General features: G+C 34.2%; 2 protein-coding genes across 4 annotated transcripts; both read right to left on the minus strand.

Moving 5' to 3' along the window:
* Window positions 1-89: 89 nt before the first annotated feature.
* On the minus strand, window positions 90-4,926 carry LOC130810191 (uncharacterized). Its single transcript, XM_057676165.1, has 4 exons — window positions 4,469-4,926; window positions 3,992-4,096; window positions 3,825-3,895; window positions 90-566 (listed from the first exon to the last, which is right to left on the minus strand). Exons 1-4 carry the CDS (start codon window positions 4,760-4,762, stop codon window positions 242-244), a joined length of 795 nt encoding a protein of 264 aa, XP_057532148.1. The 5' UTR covers window positions 4,763-4,926; the 3' UTR covers window positions 90-241.
* Window positions 4,927-6,387: 1,461 nt separating this feature from the next.
* On the minus strand, window positions 6,388-14,698 carry LOC130810192 (uncharacterized). 3 transcript variants are annotated; one of them, XR_009041000.1, is made up of 7 exons: window positions 14,330-14,686; window positions 14,130-14,241; window positions 11,119-11,192; window positions 9,992-11,011; window positions 8,946-9,189; window positions 7,613-8,025; window positions 6,734-6,868 (listed from the first exon to the last, which is right to left on the minus strand). XR_009041000.1 is itself a non-coding variant. In XM_057676166.1 (5 exons), the coding sequence occupies exons 1-5, from the start codon at window positions 14,540-14,542 to the stop codon at window positions 6,749-6,751; spliced, it is 1,539 nt and encodes a 512-aa protein (XP_057532149.1). In that variant the 5' UTR covers window positions 14,543-14,698; the 3' UTR covers window positions 6,388-6,748. The 3 variants fall into 3 exon arrangements, 1 of the variants encoding a protein (XP_057532149.1); XR_009041001.1 differs by lacking the exon at window positions 7,613-8,025 and having other exon boundaries at window positions 6,728-6,868; XM_057676166.1 differs by lacking the exons at window positions 7,613-8,025; window positions 8,946-9,189 and having other exon boundaries at window positions 6,388-6,868; window positions 14,330-14,698.
* Between the last annotated feature and the right edge of the window lie 3,321 nt (window positions 14,699-18,019).

Raw genomic sequence — 18,019 nt, forward strand, 5'->3', positions numbered from 1 at the left:
CTCTTGGAGAGGGAGAAATGTGATACAAGAATATTGAACTGACCCGAACCACAACACGAAAAACTCCATTCACATATAAACTTACATAATTCCATAAAAAGCTTTTTCATTGATGCAATCTAATATTGATTAAAAACATTAGTTTAGGATCAACCACAATTTAAGGTAAACAATTGTAATTCCATCTCTAATAATCATTGCACAATTAGCCTGATTCCATAATTATCTCTAATTTTGTCGACTAATACGCTTTGGCCCTCTTCTTAACTTGTGGAAGAATCTCATCTTCGGACTCATCCTCGAAGCTCATATCTTCATCAGAGCTCGAAGCCTTGCGTTTCTTCGACTGTGTTGTCGCGCTTGTGGTTTCTGCTTTCTTCTTATTCGATGATTTTGGAGTCGGAGCAACTTTTTTCTTAGCAGACACTGATTTAGCCTCCGACTTCACAGATTTGGTCTCTGACTTCACAGGCTTAGTTGGGGAAGTAATTTTCGGGTTCTTTTTCATTTTCTTTTCATACACCTGAAGTGCTTCCTTCATCGGAAGTAAACCCGATTCCATCAGCCTACAAAGTCAAATACCAATGTGAGTATGTGACGATCAAAATGGTTCCACAACAAAATAATGATGCCAAAGCCTTAACCCAACACATGTGTTCGTAAAACATAACAATTACAACAATAATCACATAACAGCATGTTATTACATATTTAGGCAAAATATGATATGGAATGAGAACTGAGTAGTGTAACATAATTCGTCAATTAATTCGCCTTTTGAATTCGTGATTCGCTCAAAATGACCTTAAAATAGATGAAAACCGAACATAATAAATTAATTTTGATTCGCAATTCGCAAGGAGATCAGTGAATCATGTGACAGTTGAGTGATCTCAAGTCCAAGGCAAGTGAAGAAGTACAAATGATGCCTCACAATTGTTTTGGCAGAAAAAAGCAACAATGAATTTCTATCATAAGATCCTTAATACTTGGAAGAAGCTTCAAGCAACCCAACTCGAAAAGAAGATAGATTTCAGGTACTCAAGATGCTGTCATCAAAGGGGCTAGTAAGGCTATAACGTTGCAAAATAAAAAACGAGGAGACACAATAGATGGTTCGCAAGGAATTGAGAAGCAATGTAAAATACAAATGTAGCTTCCACTTCAAGATGTTTAGTTTAAAAAGATATCAACAGAGCTTTGTAGACATTGGTTAACATATGCATCACTTAAACAATGGAAAATTCAGGGATTGTAGACAAACATGCGCTGAATAGAGTCGGGCAAAAAGATGGGACATCGAAATTAAACAGAAAACATGACAGTTAAACCTAGCATTTGTGTGTAGTGATGATAGTTGAAGACTTGAAGCTTTAATTATACCAGAGTATGCAATGGATGGCTTAGTAGGGTAATTTAGGAATAACCTAATAAATGGTAACTAGTAATTAGTTCGTTCGAGGAATAAGATTTAGAGGTGAACAGTATAAATATAGAGGGGGAAGAGTAAGAGAAAGAATTCAATCATTTTGTAATAGAAATTGGGTGAGTGACTTGACTCATTTAGGAAGACCTTAATCTTCTCAAATTGCTTGATTACTATCTCATTGTAATAATTCTTAGGTTAGAATCAATCTACGATATACATATACATTTACATTCATCTACGGTAATCTTTACATTTCAATACCATTTTTTGCTATTCTTGATAGTAGATTATATCCTATACCTAAAATCAACCATCCATGGCTAGCTCAATTCATTGCAGAGTATTACTTAAATAAAACCAAAAAATTCTCAATGCTTGAAGTGGAAGACAATATCAACTATCAAATAAGTCTAATAAAACAAGGAAGATAAAGATCTGATGACAGAATAACAAGAACAGATTTTTTTTTTTCTTTTGTTCTATACAATTTGAAGTTCTATTAAAAAAAAGACGGCGCCGAGAAATCAGACACAACCACATTGATGCCAAAACCTTCATCCAAAAAGATAAGGTCGGCTACACGAAGCTACAATGCACAAAAACACCTAGCTTACCATCTGAAACCCTAAGTATATCAAGGATTCCTTCAACAACAGCAATGCGTGAGTCTTAATCCCAAAAAATTAGAATCGACTACATAAAAAAATATATCAATTCTAATAGTCGTCCATATGGATTTTTCTTCTCCATTCATTTTGATTTTCTACCATCTTAATTTGAAAGTCCTTCATATTATTTTCCACTATTGTCCTGCAAAACATTAGTCTTCCTCCCCTCTTTTAGAGTTTTTCAAGTTCCAACTTTCTATCTTCATCATCAATTATCTATACTCCATATTTGCACATGCTTAAAATATCTTGAACAATTATTTTTCATCTCTTCCTCAAAATTTACAACTCATAAACCCTTACTTAACATCTTTGTTTCGAATTATATCCCTTAAAATATGCCCTTATCCATCAAAGCATTCGCATTTTTGCTACTCTCATCTTTCTACTATGATCATTTCCCATTCACATGAATTATGTCTTTACCCACAAATCGCCATTGGGTTCGATCGCCGTGATTCGAGGTTCATTTGCGGGTTGAATCGCCTTAATGCCTATTCAGATTGGTAAAATCATCGATCTAAAGTTTTAGTGTTTTCTTACAAAGTAAAAGAAAATACAAATCTTACTTGCACTTGGTAAATCCTTGAGTCATCCACCTCATGCTAAGACCTTGTCTAAAAAACACCTTGAACATAGCAATAAACAATTTGATCCCTAGTCTATATACCCCTAGTCCCCATTCCTCAACAGTTCATTTTCTCTCCAAATTCATCTTTAATTAGGGTTTTATTTCATCTTTAATTGGAGCTTTACATTTCCAAAAAAAACAGACTTTAATTGGAAGTTTCACTCATCTCCTCAACTTCTTACACCAACTTCTTTAATGGGGGATTTGTATAGTTTTTGATTTTGAATCTTTAGGCTTGAGTTTATCTATCCTTGGACTTTGTGGTACAAACCCCTACTTCTACATCAAGGATGTCCTAATTAATCATGGAGAGACTACATTCCCAAACTTTGAAGTTTAGTGTTGTAGGTATTCTTTGATGTACTTAAACAATTAAATGAAATAGTTTGCCCCCATTCGCTTGTATATGAATGGTCATCTTCGGTCTAACAAACACACTCTGTTGTACGTTTAACAACATTGCTATTGGGTTATGAAAGTATAAATGGTGTGATATTGAGCTCCATCATGCTAGTAGCAAATTTATTGTTTTCAAAACATCCAAAATTTTAGTTAATTGTACGTGTTCATCCCATCTCGTAAGGAATTCATCTTAAGTAGACTCATAGTCTTTAATGTCAAGGTTATTTCTTCGATTCTCCTATTACTAACAATCTATTGCTACTTAATAACAATAGTTCTAAGCATATTTTGAAAAATTACAAAGATGCTTTTTTGATCAGGTTGATGGTTAACCATGGAAGAATTTATGTTGTAGATGGTATTAGGGGCATTTTTATAGCTTCTCACACAAGGCCTATGAAATGTCCAAGATGACCGTGTTGGGGCCGTTAATGATCTCTATTGGTACAACACCGTGTGTCAAAAAGAGTCCATATATGCACACCATTCATTTCATCCTTTAGTAAGACTAAAATCTTCTACTGTGAAAACTCCCATTAGGATCTAAACCACCCATATAGCAACATATAAAGGCATTTCCTTCGTCCCACTAAGCTCAAAATCATTATTCCATAGAGTTATGTGTAAATAAACGTTGTATCATACAAATTCTCAGCAGCAAGAATAATAATGAAAAAAAGCATAAACTTCTTACCAAACAGCAGCCAGGTCACTGGTGGGCACTTGTTCACGCAATGATTCATAGAAAATTCTCAAAGGATCCCTCTGCAAGCAACAATTACACCCCAAGATTTTAACAGATGATCAATCAATATGAAAAAGATTGCTAATTTACAGAAATCAATGGGAAAAAAACCTTACTTCTTCAGGAGGGTCGCGTTTCTGCCCAGGCAAACTATACACCTTTCTCTCTCTCTTCTTTCCATCACCCGTTTTCAACTCGTCCTTAATCTTCTTAACTTTTTTCTACAAACCAAAAATCATAAACCAACAAACAACAACAAATACTCATCAATCAAAAAACCTAAATAACATTGGATTGCCTCAATGCCACTAAAGTAGCTACCGTCTAAACCTTTCTTATACGGACTGAGACTCTTCATTCTACCTCAAATACTCAGTGTTGAATCCTCAACATTTTGACATGGGTAAGATATTTTTATACTTTATCTGGTGTGGGATATGAGTTCTCGGGTCCGGATAACAGCGGTCTAGGCGGGTTTACGGGTCCGATATCAACACTCTTACCCGTGTAATACTTGGAATAACAAAAAAGTAATTTCAATCAGCAGATGGAAAAAAGGAAAATGCAGAGAAAATGAAGCACTGGAGAGAAACCTTGTCGTTTTTGACAGACTTCTTAGAGGCAGACTTCTCTTTTTTAGGTTTAGCTGATTTAGGAGTAGGTTTTTTGGGTTTCTTCAACGGAACATCATCATCGTCGTCATCATAATCTTCATCACTTGAAACTTCTTTCTTTACTCGAGATTTCTGCTTTGGAGTAGTAGAAGTCGGAGAAACAGTAGGTTTGTTCTTGTTCTTGTTGCGTACAGCGGAAATTGGCTTTTCATCATCATCATCGTCGTATTCAATCTCCTCCTTTTTCACTGGTTTTGCGTCTTCTGAAGGCATCTCTTTGGAGTTTAGAGAGGAAAGAGTGAAGAAATTGAAAAGTTAGAAGATTATAACAATGGCGAACAAGGGTTTTCAGCTATGCCCGATGGCGGAATAATTGGTGTGAAAAAACGGTATTAGGGATCAGGTTGTTTTTTCAAGTTTTGAACTTTCACTAATTTAAAAAAAATGAGATAGAAATAGATATTTATAACCAGGAGTTTATATGTAAATAATAAATTATATTAATTGGGTTTATTCCATTTACAAAGCACAAAAACTTCGACCAGACGGTCTTATTTGAGTCGATTTAATTTGCGCGTATAGTAATTTGGGTATTTTTTTTTTATTTTTTGAGTATTTTTTTATTTTGAAAAATACCCAGAAAATGAAAAAATGCCTAGGGTGTTACACGGGCGAATTGGGCCGACCCAAATTGACGGTTTTATTATGAGGTCGTCTCGTCCAAGACAGTTGTTCACAAAAACTTGGATAAAGCAGTCTCATTATGAGACCGTCAATTTGGGACGGCCCAATTCGTGCGTGTAACAACATTTCAATTTTCAGAGTATTTATCAATTTTAACCTTAAAAGTATCAATTTTGAAAATTGATACCTTTATGGTCAAAATTGATACCTTTAAGTTCAAAATTGAAAAATATCTAGAAAATGAAAAATGCCTAAATTATTACAAGCACGAATTGAGCCGACCAAAATTAATGGTCTAATTATGAGATCGTCTCATCCAAAACCAACCGTATTCAATTAATGTATATGGCCTAATACAAGATTTTGGGTTTATAAATTGATTGTTAATTTGATGGGCCAAGTTCGTGATTATAATTAGATTTGTTAAAAAGTCGGGTTATAGTTATACTTGTTCAAAAAGTCCGGGGAGCATGCGAGTTACGAATTATGTTATTTTCAATTGAATTATAATCAAGTTAAATTCCCATCGAGACAATTCAGTGCTTTTATTGGTCAAAGGTTTTTTTAAAAAAATATTATTATGAAAAAAAATATTATTTAAAAAAAATCTTATAAATAAGGAGTAATATACCTTTTTAAGACATCAACAAAGAATTATAAAATCAAAATATATAAAATTACTAGAAATATGAGTGTCCAATACATAGAATGATGATGTGGAAAAAAAATTGATTACTATGAAAAAACATGTTAACACGATGAAGCTTGGCTAGGGTTAGATTTGACCCAATTTTTTCAAAGTACACGTTAAAACTTTCTAATTATAACCCATTATTTTTCAGTTTGAATTCAAAGCACTCACCAATCAAGTTAAAAATTTACACAAATTCTTAAATAAGACCATCTAATTATAAAATTATCTTTATTGGGATCCAAACACATTTATTGTTCATTTTTAATTCAAAAATGATCAATTACAGAAATAGAGTAATTATATAAGCTCGTTTTTATAGGTTTAATTATAGTGGATCAAACTAAACCCATTTTCGGAAGGAAAAAATATTTTGAACCTAGACCAGAGGACCCAACACTTTGTATTTGCTTCATACTAGCCTACTCAAACTTAACTAACACGTTAAGTCGTTAACATCTCGAGCTGATTCAAATTGAAATCTAGCTTCACTCATATCGCGCTTTCGACAAGTGACTCAAGTTATTGATAGAACAGTAAATAATTCAAATCATTCTTCCATTTCACTCACAAATGTTACAACTTGCAAAATATAAATGTTAAGCTACTTGCATGAATTATACAATAAACTGCCTCATCCAGAATTGAAGCGAGCTATACATGGCTACTACGAAAATATCTTTGGGACAGAGGGAGTATTACCCTTGTAGTAGAAGGAATCATACATACTATACGAACAACGGATGCTCTTGCCTTTTAAAAAAATACATGAATCAAATGAAGGGGCTACATACGCAATCAGAATATAAGTGAAACTCGTTGTTGGGGATATCTGTACAACAACACTTGGTCTGTTTCGGAGAAACATGTGAGACGAGGAGGTGCTATCTTCTATGAGGAGATTTGCTCCTCAATTTAGGGATCTTAAACTGGGATGTAAATAACCTTGGTGTGTCTTCTACATCGATAATTTTATCTTGTTTTCTCTTGGACCACCGTACACCCTGGTTACAGAAGAAAAACGCAAGGAAGTTATCACAAGGAATTTCACAACAAAAAACTAAGCAAAGACATCAGTTTTAGTTGAAGAGAGTGAAGGTGCAAAATGGAGCAAAAACCAAAATGGAATTTCACATCCAAATAGTTTGATTTAATTTACGGTACTTAATCATGGGCTTATATACGAAATATGCCACAGCCACTGCCACCACCCCCACCCAAACATGTAAAGTAATTAAAGGAATTCCACTCAAGTTTCTTCACCCCATAGTCACACATTAAAGCCTTGATGAAGCCTCTTTATGACTAGTACTTGCACATAGGCTTGATTTGGTCGAGTTTGTGTTTGGGTCTATCTAGAACAAGTTGGATTTTAGAGTTTGTTTGGATAACATTTTAAGAAGGAAAGAAAAAGAGGGAAGAAGAGGAGAGGAGATGAGAGGGGAGGAGAGGGAGATTAATGAGTTCTCTTTTCAAATCTTTCCAATGTCGGTAGGATTTGTTTAATTTAAAATGTAAGACTTTTCCACTCCCCTTCTGTATCCAAATAATTCCATTTCCCTCCCCTTACTTTCCCTCTATTTCCTTCCATCCAAATAGTGTTAGGTTTCTAGGCTTTTTTTACGCTTCACAATGCTACTCCTCAGTCCACTTGGGATCACTCCATCAATCGTTTACTTTTTTAAGGGAGAAAGAAAAATTGTTGGGACAAGGAAAAAGGAGAAAGATAAAGGGATCAAGATTTTTACCATCATGGAAACGGGAAAATCTTATGAGGACATCTGAAGGAGGTAAAACCAGCAATTTCAAGAGGACAGAGGGAGTATAAAATTATTCCCAGTCGTCCATGGGCTGCATGCCATTATAAGTGAAGCTGCCAAATGCCAATCTTTCCTCATGTATTCTATTCAAAGCTTCTTGGTATAATTAATTAGGAGGTATGTCAAGTTCCCCAGAAGTTCTGGTAACTTCTAAGATGGCTCAGTACTCAGGAGGTATGTCGAGTTATCCAGCATTTTTTTGCAATTTTTAAGATGGCTCAGCAAACAAACTTTACAACTATCACTCTTGTGCTTGACGTTGATTCTCCTATTTATATATCAGGCCTCTTTCACGCATACTTTATAAAATTACTCCAGTGTCCTTGCTACAGGGCTGCAGGCTGTAGGTGAAAGTGAATTTTTTTCTCAATCTGGCTTTATACCACGGAGCACATAGTGGTAACATCTAAAAGACCTCTAAAACTAATGAAAGGTGATACCAGGAACTCAGAAAGGATATTTTCTTCTAGGAGTATAATTAAAAATAATATATGGGGCTCTTGAGCCATAGTGACAAGAAGTTTGTTGGCGCGGAATAAGGCTCGTGTGTCTACAATATGTCATTCACTTAATAACTCTTTGCATTTTAGCTAAACTGTTGATAAATGTTTACCACCTAACAAAGTAAAAATATTGGTGATCACATACAGCAACCTACAGACACCATAATTAGCAATCCGTATCATCTCTATCGTCTCTACTTCCAGTACTAGACTGCTACGTATGGTATGGCCACTAATATCATCTCTATGACTCTATCGTCTCTACTTCCAGTAAATATTTAGGTTTGCATCAAAGGAGGAACAGGAAATAAAAATTACATGAAAAACAGAAAATTTACCAACAACCACCTTTTATGTGTCAAATTTAAACCACAATTTTAATTGGCTAGAAACCATGTTATATAACGTCATACTTGTAAGACGCCACATTTGAAGTATATAATAATCTATTATACCGTCATTTTAACACTATTTTATCAACTAAAAGCAAAAGGGTGATGAAACCTACTTATCACAAACAGTAGAGTTGTATACAACTTATCTTCTTTTAGCTGAAAGGTGAGATTCCACAAAAGAAAATTGACATGAGGTATGATTTGACCAAAAAAACAACTAAACGGTGGTCACATTCAAAGTGAATATTTCATAAAGTAGTGTCTCACAGGTTTTCCTAAAAGGCACAAAGGAACAATTAGCATCCACCAACAACCACCTCCTGCCATCACTATTAGAAGCCATACAGCCAACAAATTACATACCGTTACCCACTTATGAGCAGCATGCAGTCATCATCACTACCACCACTTGCCAGTTTTTCACCTAGAATTACCAACAAGCCTCATTGTATCACTAGTTATGTCTCTTATCGCATCATAATGCTCCGCTCTTTCGTAAAGCATAACAATTCTTGAATTTCTCTTACTGAACACCATGAAATGGATGAACACCAACCATAAAGCTCCCCTCATTTGGAACAGCGCATTAACAAACTGGTTGTGTGAGCTGTGCGAGACATAGATCATGTAAGGGGACTGTCGGGATGGAAGTGACAGTTGCCAATAGTCTTAGATTCACAAGATTATCAACAAGATTCTAAATTTCTCTTATGCCATGCTTTGGAACAATGATCTCATTTGGAAATTTGGATTTGGCTCAAATTTATTATTTGGCAAATCAAAAATTTTCAAATTTGAATTTGGATCAAATTCCACCGTTTTTTTAAAGTAGCTAAAGTTGAGAATTTGAGAATGACTGCCCAAACCTTGCCATTCTCAAATTCTTCATTTATGATTTCATAATTGAAATCCATAATTTGAAATAAAATACTTGTTTCCAAACACTACATTACGAAATACCAATTACAGAAAGATAAGGCAATGAAATTTCTTTCCAGCTTTACAGGTGGAGAATTGTCAGCAGTGGTTTCAGGTTCAGGAGTCACATGAGTGGGGGATTGATAAACGAAGGCATGATGGTGAAACTACGGACTCAAAAACAGACAATTCCATCCAATATAAATGTATTATTGGGCTCAAAAATTTTCAAATAAAAACTTTGAACCCCTTTTACCTTTTAAAAAGCCCCAAACTAAATTCTCCTAAGTTTCTAGAGACTTTCATTAAGAAAAATGTCCCAGAAGCAAAATTGTACGTTCATGAAGCTACTGTAAGATATTGTGCAAACAATCAATATAGCACTCAGACAATGGAACTTAAAAAAAAGTTCATGCTCATGTAGAATGAAATTAACTTTGACGTATGCAGGGGAGGGGGAGATGACCAAGTAAGCAGTTAAGTCAACTCACTTGCTTGGAGACCAGCCCAACAGAATTTGTTTCGTCCTTTACATTTTCTCTTCCACTGGACCGAGAAGAAGAAAGTCGAACTGAGCAACGTCTTGATGCAGATGCATCAGCAGGACTTGTAGATCTAAGCAATTCTAATTCCTTTGATAGATTGAATATCTCCCCGTTTCTCTGGTCTGCCTCAGCCTCAGCCTCCAACTCACTGATTTTACTTCTTAGAGTAGCAGCTGTACCCTGTGGCTGTGTAAAACATGCTGCTTCCTCCTCTGAAGTAGTCCCTTGAAGTCTGCCATTACCTCTTCCGCTAGACCTAGAAGAGGATTGTTTATTATTGCAGCGCCTCAACACAGGCATATCAGCTGAGTTTTTAGATCTTGGCCACTTTATTTTCTTTGACAGTGTGGAAATTTCTTCACTTTTTTGGTTTGCTTCAGCTTCCAACTCGCTAATTTTTGCTCTTAGAGCACAGATTGTAACCTGCAGCTGCGCAGAAGTGGCCTTTTCCTCCAGCACAGAACTCTGCCTTTTACCTTTCATACCAGAAGTTGAACGTTCACTTGCAAAATCGGTGATTTTAGATTTTAACAGCTCTAATTCATTTTTAAGTTTGGAGATTTCTTCATCTTTATTATTCGCAACAGCCTCCAACTTAATGATGTTGGCTCTCAAAGTTGTGACTGTCTCATCCTTTTCAATGCCTGCTGATTGCAATTGTTCCACATTTGTGAGCAGACTCCTAATCTTCTCATTTGCTTGTTTGATTTCATCATTCTTAGTCTGCAGTTGATTGGTGTAACTAGCCTCCATTGCTTTGTATTGATTCCAAACAAATGTATTCTCCTTCTGAAGGGAAGTCAAATCAAACTTATGTTTCACAGAAAGGTTCTCATAATCATGTTTGAGCATTGCCACTTCTTTCTGAAGCTCAGAATGACTCTTAGATCTCTCCTTTGACAAATTTGGACTACCAACTTTCGCTTTCAGGCTTTCATATAACCCATCAAAAGAGATATTCATATCCTATGAGGTCAAAAACAGTAAGATTAGAAGAACACAACAAGGTAGTAACTGGTGAAGAGTTTACAACAATAATCCCAGCAATACACATATAAAGGAAGCTACCTCACCTCTTTATCAGGACATCTATGAGAGAGGATGTCAAACCAGGCTTTAAAATCATCTAATTCACTCTGTGCATGTTCTGCATCATATCACAATTACATTAATCCAATGCTAAACTTCAAATTACCAACACAAAACAGCAAAAGAAAACACGGATCAGGTAGAGTTTTCTAATTCCAAGCAGCTCCAAAACTATGATATACAATCCACCACCCTTGCCCTCAAAAAAATACCTTAATAATTCAGATTTAGGATAGCAAGAGATATGAGAGGTAGAACATCGCTCGCATAGTATAAAAGTATCGCAGAAGTGGAAAAGAACAAAAACAAAAGGACAGATACTCTTCAATAGAAATCAAAAGAATATGTTAAGCTCAACTCTAAAGTAAAAAAAAAAAAAAAAAAAAATTGCTCTCGAAAACAAGCTACATACCATACTATTGATGTGAAAAGAACAACCCAGTTCCATGAAGCATTAGTAATACACAATTTATGACAGATTTGTCATTTCATTGCAGAGCAGTTTAGTTTCCAACCTTCCTAAGACAAATGTATGAAAAATGCAGAAAAAGATAGCTAACTACTTCATGACTTCATCACATATTCTTAAAGCCTAAGGCAAGGACAAACAAAGCTAAAAGCTTGCATCAACTACACAAGTATAATTGAACATCCAAAAAAAGCTTTCACAAACAAGATGTACCGTATAATACTGTCAAAATAGGCGTCTACATGTGTCATATATTTTCACAGAACTTTGTAAATCCTTCACTTGCATTTTACGATCTAAGTTACTGCTTTTATTTGAATATCTTGTATGTTTGGATATCTACCAAGTCCCAAATTTCAATTACTTCTATTTTTTAAGAAAACACAGAAACCATAAAAAGGAGCTATTTAATTCGGAAGCTTAAAGAATGTTTCACAACAAGGTGCCTGAAGCAGCAAGGGGAATTTTTTGACATAAAGGAAATATGTTGGTGGTTCAGCATTAGCTAACAGCATTACAGCAATGTAATTTTAAATTTCGACGCAACTTTGTATGCACATAGAGATGGTTTTGGTCAAATTATATCATACACGTAATTGATGCACCAACATATTACAAGAATAAGGGTATACAAGGAATCTCCTAGTGAAGAAGATATACAACTTACAAGTAGAAGAAAGCTCTCCACCAATGAGAAACAATAGAGACGAAACCCAATTGAAGATACCAAATCTACCAAAGGAAGTTTGGTCAAACCAATCCATAATCCTTACAGTCCTTAAGTGGAGGAAACTTTATGTGAGAAAGGGTTCCATATTTCTCTGCGTAAACATTGTATGGTAAAAAATTAACCAACTTGGCTATGTTCATTATTTCATTTCACCTGAAGAACTAACTAGGCATTTCCCCAACTAGACCTAACATCAAACTAATGTGCAAGTCTAAAATGGAATTATACTATAATATTTTTAATTTGCACCCTTCCTTAATTTTCCATTCACAATTCTAGACTCCTCACTTTCAACTCCACTTAATTACACTCTCTAACTTGCATGCCTTAAATTTAAGGTAAATTTAGTGTTCACTAAGTCATGCAAGACCAACTCTAAACTTATTTGTAGTCCTAAATTTACCTAATCTAGTATATAGTTAATGTTCGAATCCACAAATTGCCCAAAATGGCCAAAAGATCACTTCATTTAGTTCACATTTGCAGGGGATTAAAATGTAGGTAAGATTATTGTTGTTATTCAAAACAGAAAAGGCATACAATACTTACAGATTGTGGTAGATTATTCTTGTAATTCAACTAGAAAATATAAAGAAAGTGTTAAAGGATAGTGAAGTAGACTTCAAGCACTACAATTCTCCTTTATTTATTACTTTTTTACCAACTGCAAAAACGAATATATGTACACATCTAAAGCCTAGAAAACTGCAACAACCAACTAATGCTAACATAGTAGTGACCTCCTTTAGTTTGTATGTGGATCACTAATAGTCACCTTACTCTCAGTACACCACTAATTGCAAAAACGAATATATGTACACATCTAAAGCCTAGAATATCTGTCCAGCTGGCCTAACTGAATTAATAGTCACCTTATTCTCAGTTTCCTTGTTGTGCCTTTTGTAGGTGAAGAGGATCTTGTTATTCCCATTAATTACCACTCACATGTGACTTTTCCCAAATTGGAGAAAGAGAAGAGAATATGTCACTTATAAACTTGCGGAGTAACTCCTACTACTATCAATTGCTTTTAGTAGTGACGTCCTTTAGTTTATATGTGGATCACCTCTTTTCCTCCTATTTTGGGTTAGTCAAGCCTATTTTATAAATTCTAACGTAGTATCAGAGCCTGATTTGTTATTGGGCCTTTCTAAATAAACATTTAATCTCACCGTTGGTTTACAGACTTTAAATTGGATGTTCATTTCCCTAAAGTTCTATGGACACGCACATGTGAGGGAAATGTTGAAATGCCCATCATTATCACCCACATGAGTTATCCCATATCGGAGAAAGAGAAGAACATATGTCACTTTATAAACTTGAAGTGTAATTCCTACTACTACCACCAATTGGTTTTAACAGTGAACCTCCTTTAAGTTTGTATGTGGATCACCTCTTCTCCTCCTTGCCCATTTTCTAAATGCTAACACACTCCCTTCATCTATGTAAATTGATATATTTGTCATTCCGGTTTGTGCCACTTAAATTGTTATATTTTTTTATAGAAAATGAACTCACGCTTTATGGAACACGAACTCGCGCTTTCTATCTCTTTCTTTACTTCATTCGAACATTAAGGCTCTTTCTTCAGCTCATACAGACAAGAGTTTGCATTTGTAACAAACTCAAAGCTACAGATGACTGGATGAGTGTTAAGGAAAAAAACGAAAGAAAGAAAATAAAGTTCTTACACGACAGCCAAAACAGGCAAGTGATTAAGCAAAAACAAAACCCTAAGATAAAAGAAATCAACAGCATTTTCGACAATAACAACAAAAAATTGAGAAAGATACCAAATTTGAGCTTATTAAACAACGCATTTCGCTCCTTGGCAGCCACAAAAAAATCAGCCCTAGAAATCTCAACCAATCTCGCCATTTCAGATAATGGCAATTGTCTCTGCGTCTGAATTAAAAGTAAAAACATTCAATCCATAATACACCAAAAAAAAATCAAAACCCTAAAAATTTGGAATTGAAATTGAATAAAGCACCTGAGAAATCATATCTTGAAACATAATAACATCAGAATTCCACCGTTTTAGCAGACGTTGCATGCGTTCTTGAAGGAATGCGCGTTGATCAAGCAGAGAATCGAGTTGTTCTGCTTGTTTTCGAAGCATTTGTTTGAGAGCATTGAATATTACTTGCCATTTTTGGTGATCTGAGGAAGAAGAACGATTGATCTTCTTCTTTGCATTAGCCATAACTGATAATAAGACTAAAATTCAAGATAAAATTGGAAGAAGATAGAGATTTTGATGATGATGATGATGATGTTACGATGATGGAGCTAAAGAACAAGATACCGAATCTAGAGATAAGAGTTGAGGAGCGCCGAAATGAAAGATTTTATTTTTATTCCAACGGTTATATTTAAGGCTTTAAATAAATTTATATTTTAAAAGAATGAATTGTGATTTTTTTTTTTTTGAAAAGAATGAATTGTGATTAATATAGTGCTGAAATAAATTCATCAATTATATATTTTAAAATTTTAAATTAATTAATTTTTTTGAATGTAAAATTTTAGATATAATTATTAGATATAATGACTCTCAATAAATCTAAATAACTTATAACTTGCTATTCAAATGACTCCAACCCAACTCACCCTACCCCTACCCCTACCCCTACCCCTACCCCCACCCCTATTGCCACCCTCCTCACCACCCACCAAATGAACTCCTCCTTACCACTCTCCTACCACCTAAACTCTATACTTATCCTCCACCACGACCACTCCACCCTTGTATGGAAAAGCGTAGATGGTGGTTGATGGGGTAATGGGTGGTGCTTAGAAAAGCGTTAGCGTAGTGGATGGTGGTAGCAGGTGGTGGGTTTGAGTGCGGTGGAGTTTTGTCAGTGAGTAACCCAATATTACGGTTGATAACCTGGTAGGTTGCTATGATTAAGGAACTCCATAGATGGATTTATTTAAAATACATAATAGGTGAGTCTATTTTTATTTTGTCGGATTGTGAATAAATTGTAGGAGATATTATCAGAATAATCCAACCTTTTTACTTTTCCTACAAAAATTTCAACTTTTAATTAAACATGAATAATTCCAATTATAAAGGGGTACTTGCTAAAAATGCATCAAGATAACCTCTTACATATACAAGCCATTTTACATAAAAATAAAAAATAAAAACTAAATTAAATTATAAAAATTTGAAATTATTTTCAAAAATTAAAAGAAATATAAATTTTATTTATTTATTTAACTATTAATTTCTAATATTTTTTTATTTTATTTTTCTTTTTTTAGCAATTAACTTATAAAAACTGATCACCGCTTGGACAACAATGTTCTTGGGCAAGTGACCTAAAATTGAGATCATTTATGGTTGACCAAAAATTAAAATCTTTGTAAGAAAATTAATAAAAAAATTAAATTATTTTAGGTAATTTGGCCTAAATTGTATTATAAGTGACGATTTCCTTTTTAAAAATTGATATTACTTTAAATTTATGGGAAAGTCCACATGGTAGCATTTAGTATTCATGAAATGCTAGTGGTAGCACTTTTATAAGATTTTTTCACATGGTAGCATCCAGTTTATACACTATCTAATTGCCATAGTATTTTTCATTAAATTCTTGTTAGTTTCTGTTTAATTCATCATTTTGTAAGATTTTTCCACATAGTATCATCCAGTTTTTGATCTCAAATGTTTAATTCACCATCTTAACGTTTAATTCACCGATTAATTTATCAACGCCCTTGAATGTTGTAACAATTTTATTTTCATTCAAATTAATGGTATTATAAAGTTCAAAAGGTGCATTACAAACACTAATAAATAATTCAAAAAAGCATTTAATAAGCTCAAAAGGCGCATTTCATAAGTTCAAAAGGTGCATTCTAAACCCTAATACATATCTACTTATTAAGGGCGTATTAGGGCGTTGATAAATTAATCGGTGAATTAAACGTTAAAATGGTTCATCAAACATTTTAGAGCAAAAACTGAATACTACCGTGTGGAAAAATCTTACAAAATGATGAATTGAACAGAAATTAACAAGAATTTAATGGAAAATGCTACAACAGTTATATAGTGCATAAACTGGATGCTACCATGTGGAAAATTTTACAAAAGTGCTACCATTGGCGTTTCATTGGCGTTTCATGAAAACTAAATGCTACCATGTGGAATTTCCCTAAATTTATTGTAAAATGTTGATGCAAGCGACAATAGAAAAGAAGAAGAGTTGTTTCGCATAAGAAATGAAGCGGCGTTGAAAGCGGATAATTTGAAATGTATAAGTGAAAAAATCAAAAAAATGAACCAAATAAACCAAGTTTCAAAAATATTGCAAAAGTAAGCGTGAAAATCCCAAACCTGAGGTTTGGAGCTGTTCGCAGTTAGTAACTGCGAACAGCTATGCTGCACAAATACGCGGATCAGCTTCTTTTTTTCCCATTTTCCCCCATTTCTCAAAACCTACCTTCACACTCGACATTCTCCCTCTAAAATCATAGATTCAATCCATCAATTCTTACATTCTTCTTTCAATTTGGCACTTCAAAATTAGTGTGGGATACTCTAGCTTGCTCAAAGGTAAACTTGTTTGTGTTTTTTGGTGTATATGTAAATTTTTAGGGTTATAATCAAATTTGCTTATTTTTACAAATGTAGGTTATTAGTTGTTAAATCAAGACTCTTCTTAATTATCCATAAGTATTGAAGGTAATTTTTAATTGTTTTTATAGCTTTATGTTGTTTTTTGAAGTAATGTTGTTGAATTAGTTGAATTCAATGTTGATAATATTATTAGAAATGTTGATGTTGATGTTGGTATTAGAAATATTATTTATGAACTTATGAATTGATTTATTATTTGGATTTTATGTGTATTTTATATGTATGAACTTAGTTACAGTATGGATTTTAATAATTTTTAGACCAAAAAAGATTATAATCAAATGAATATAATGTACTTGTATGGGCATGAAGTTGATGTTGATGTTGATTTTCTTTGTATTAATGTAGAAAATGGCATCATTTCGCGTGACTATAGTATGTTTTTGAAATGGTTGTATTCGAGAAAGTAGTGGCAAAGTTCATTATGTTGGGGAAGACGTAAGTTGTTTGCATGCAATTCGAACATGAATTTGAACCACTTTAAACATTTTATATGTTCTAAGATTGGATTGGACTCTACTAGATTTATCGTAAATATAAGCTTTAAATATGACATAAGTGGAAAATTGCTTGTCTTTCCTGTTGAGGATGATGAGGCTATAGATGCTATGCGGGAGCATTCAAAGTCCACCCAAAATCCCTCTTTGGAGTAATACGTAGAAGAACTACCCGTAGAGAATGTAGTTGCTTCTAATCCTACTCCTACCCCTATGCCTATATCAAATCAGGAAACTCCTAATCCTTTCGTTCCTTCCACATCTTGTACTTTTTCTCAACCCCCTACAAATCAAGTTCCAATTGATTTAATGTTTAACTTAGGAGAAACTGCTGAGATGAGACCTTGAAATGATGGAAATGAGAGTCATGAGCTCATTGACGATCCTTCAGAGGACGATGTGGATATCGATGAGGATGCGCTAGCAAATGACATGACCCTAGGCAACATTCCTATAATCATTCCTTCTACACCTTATGCCCTATGTCCACCTTTAGACGAGTATGAGGAGGACAACTCATGGAGGACTTGAG

The sequence above is a fragment of the Amaranthus tricolor genome, chromosome 4, assembly GCF_026212465.1.
Source record: "Amaranthus tricolor cultivar Red isolate AtriRed21 chromosome 4, ASM2621246v1, whole genome shotgun sequence".
NCBI classification, from domain to species: Eukaryota; Viridiplantae; Streptophyta; class Magnoliopsida; order Caryophyllales; family Amaranthaceae; genus Amaranthus; species Amaranthus tricolor.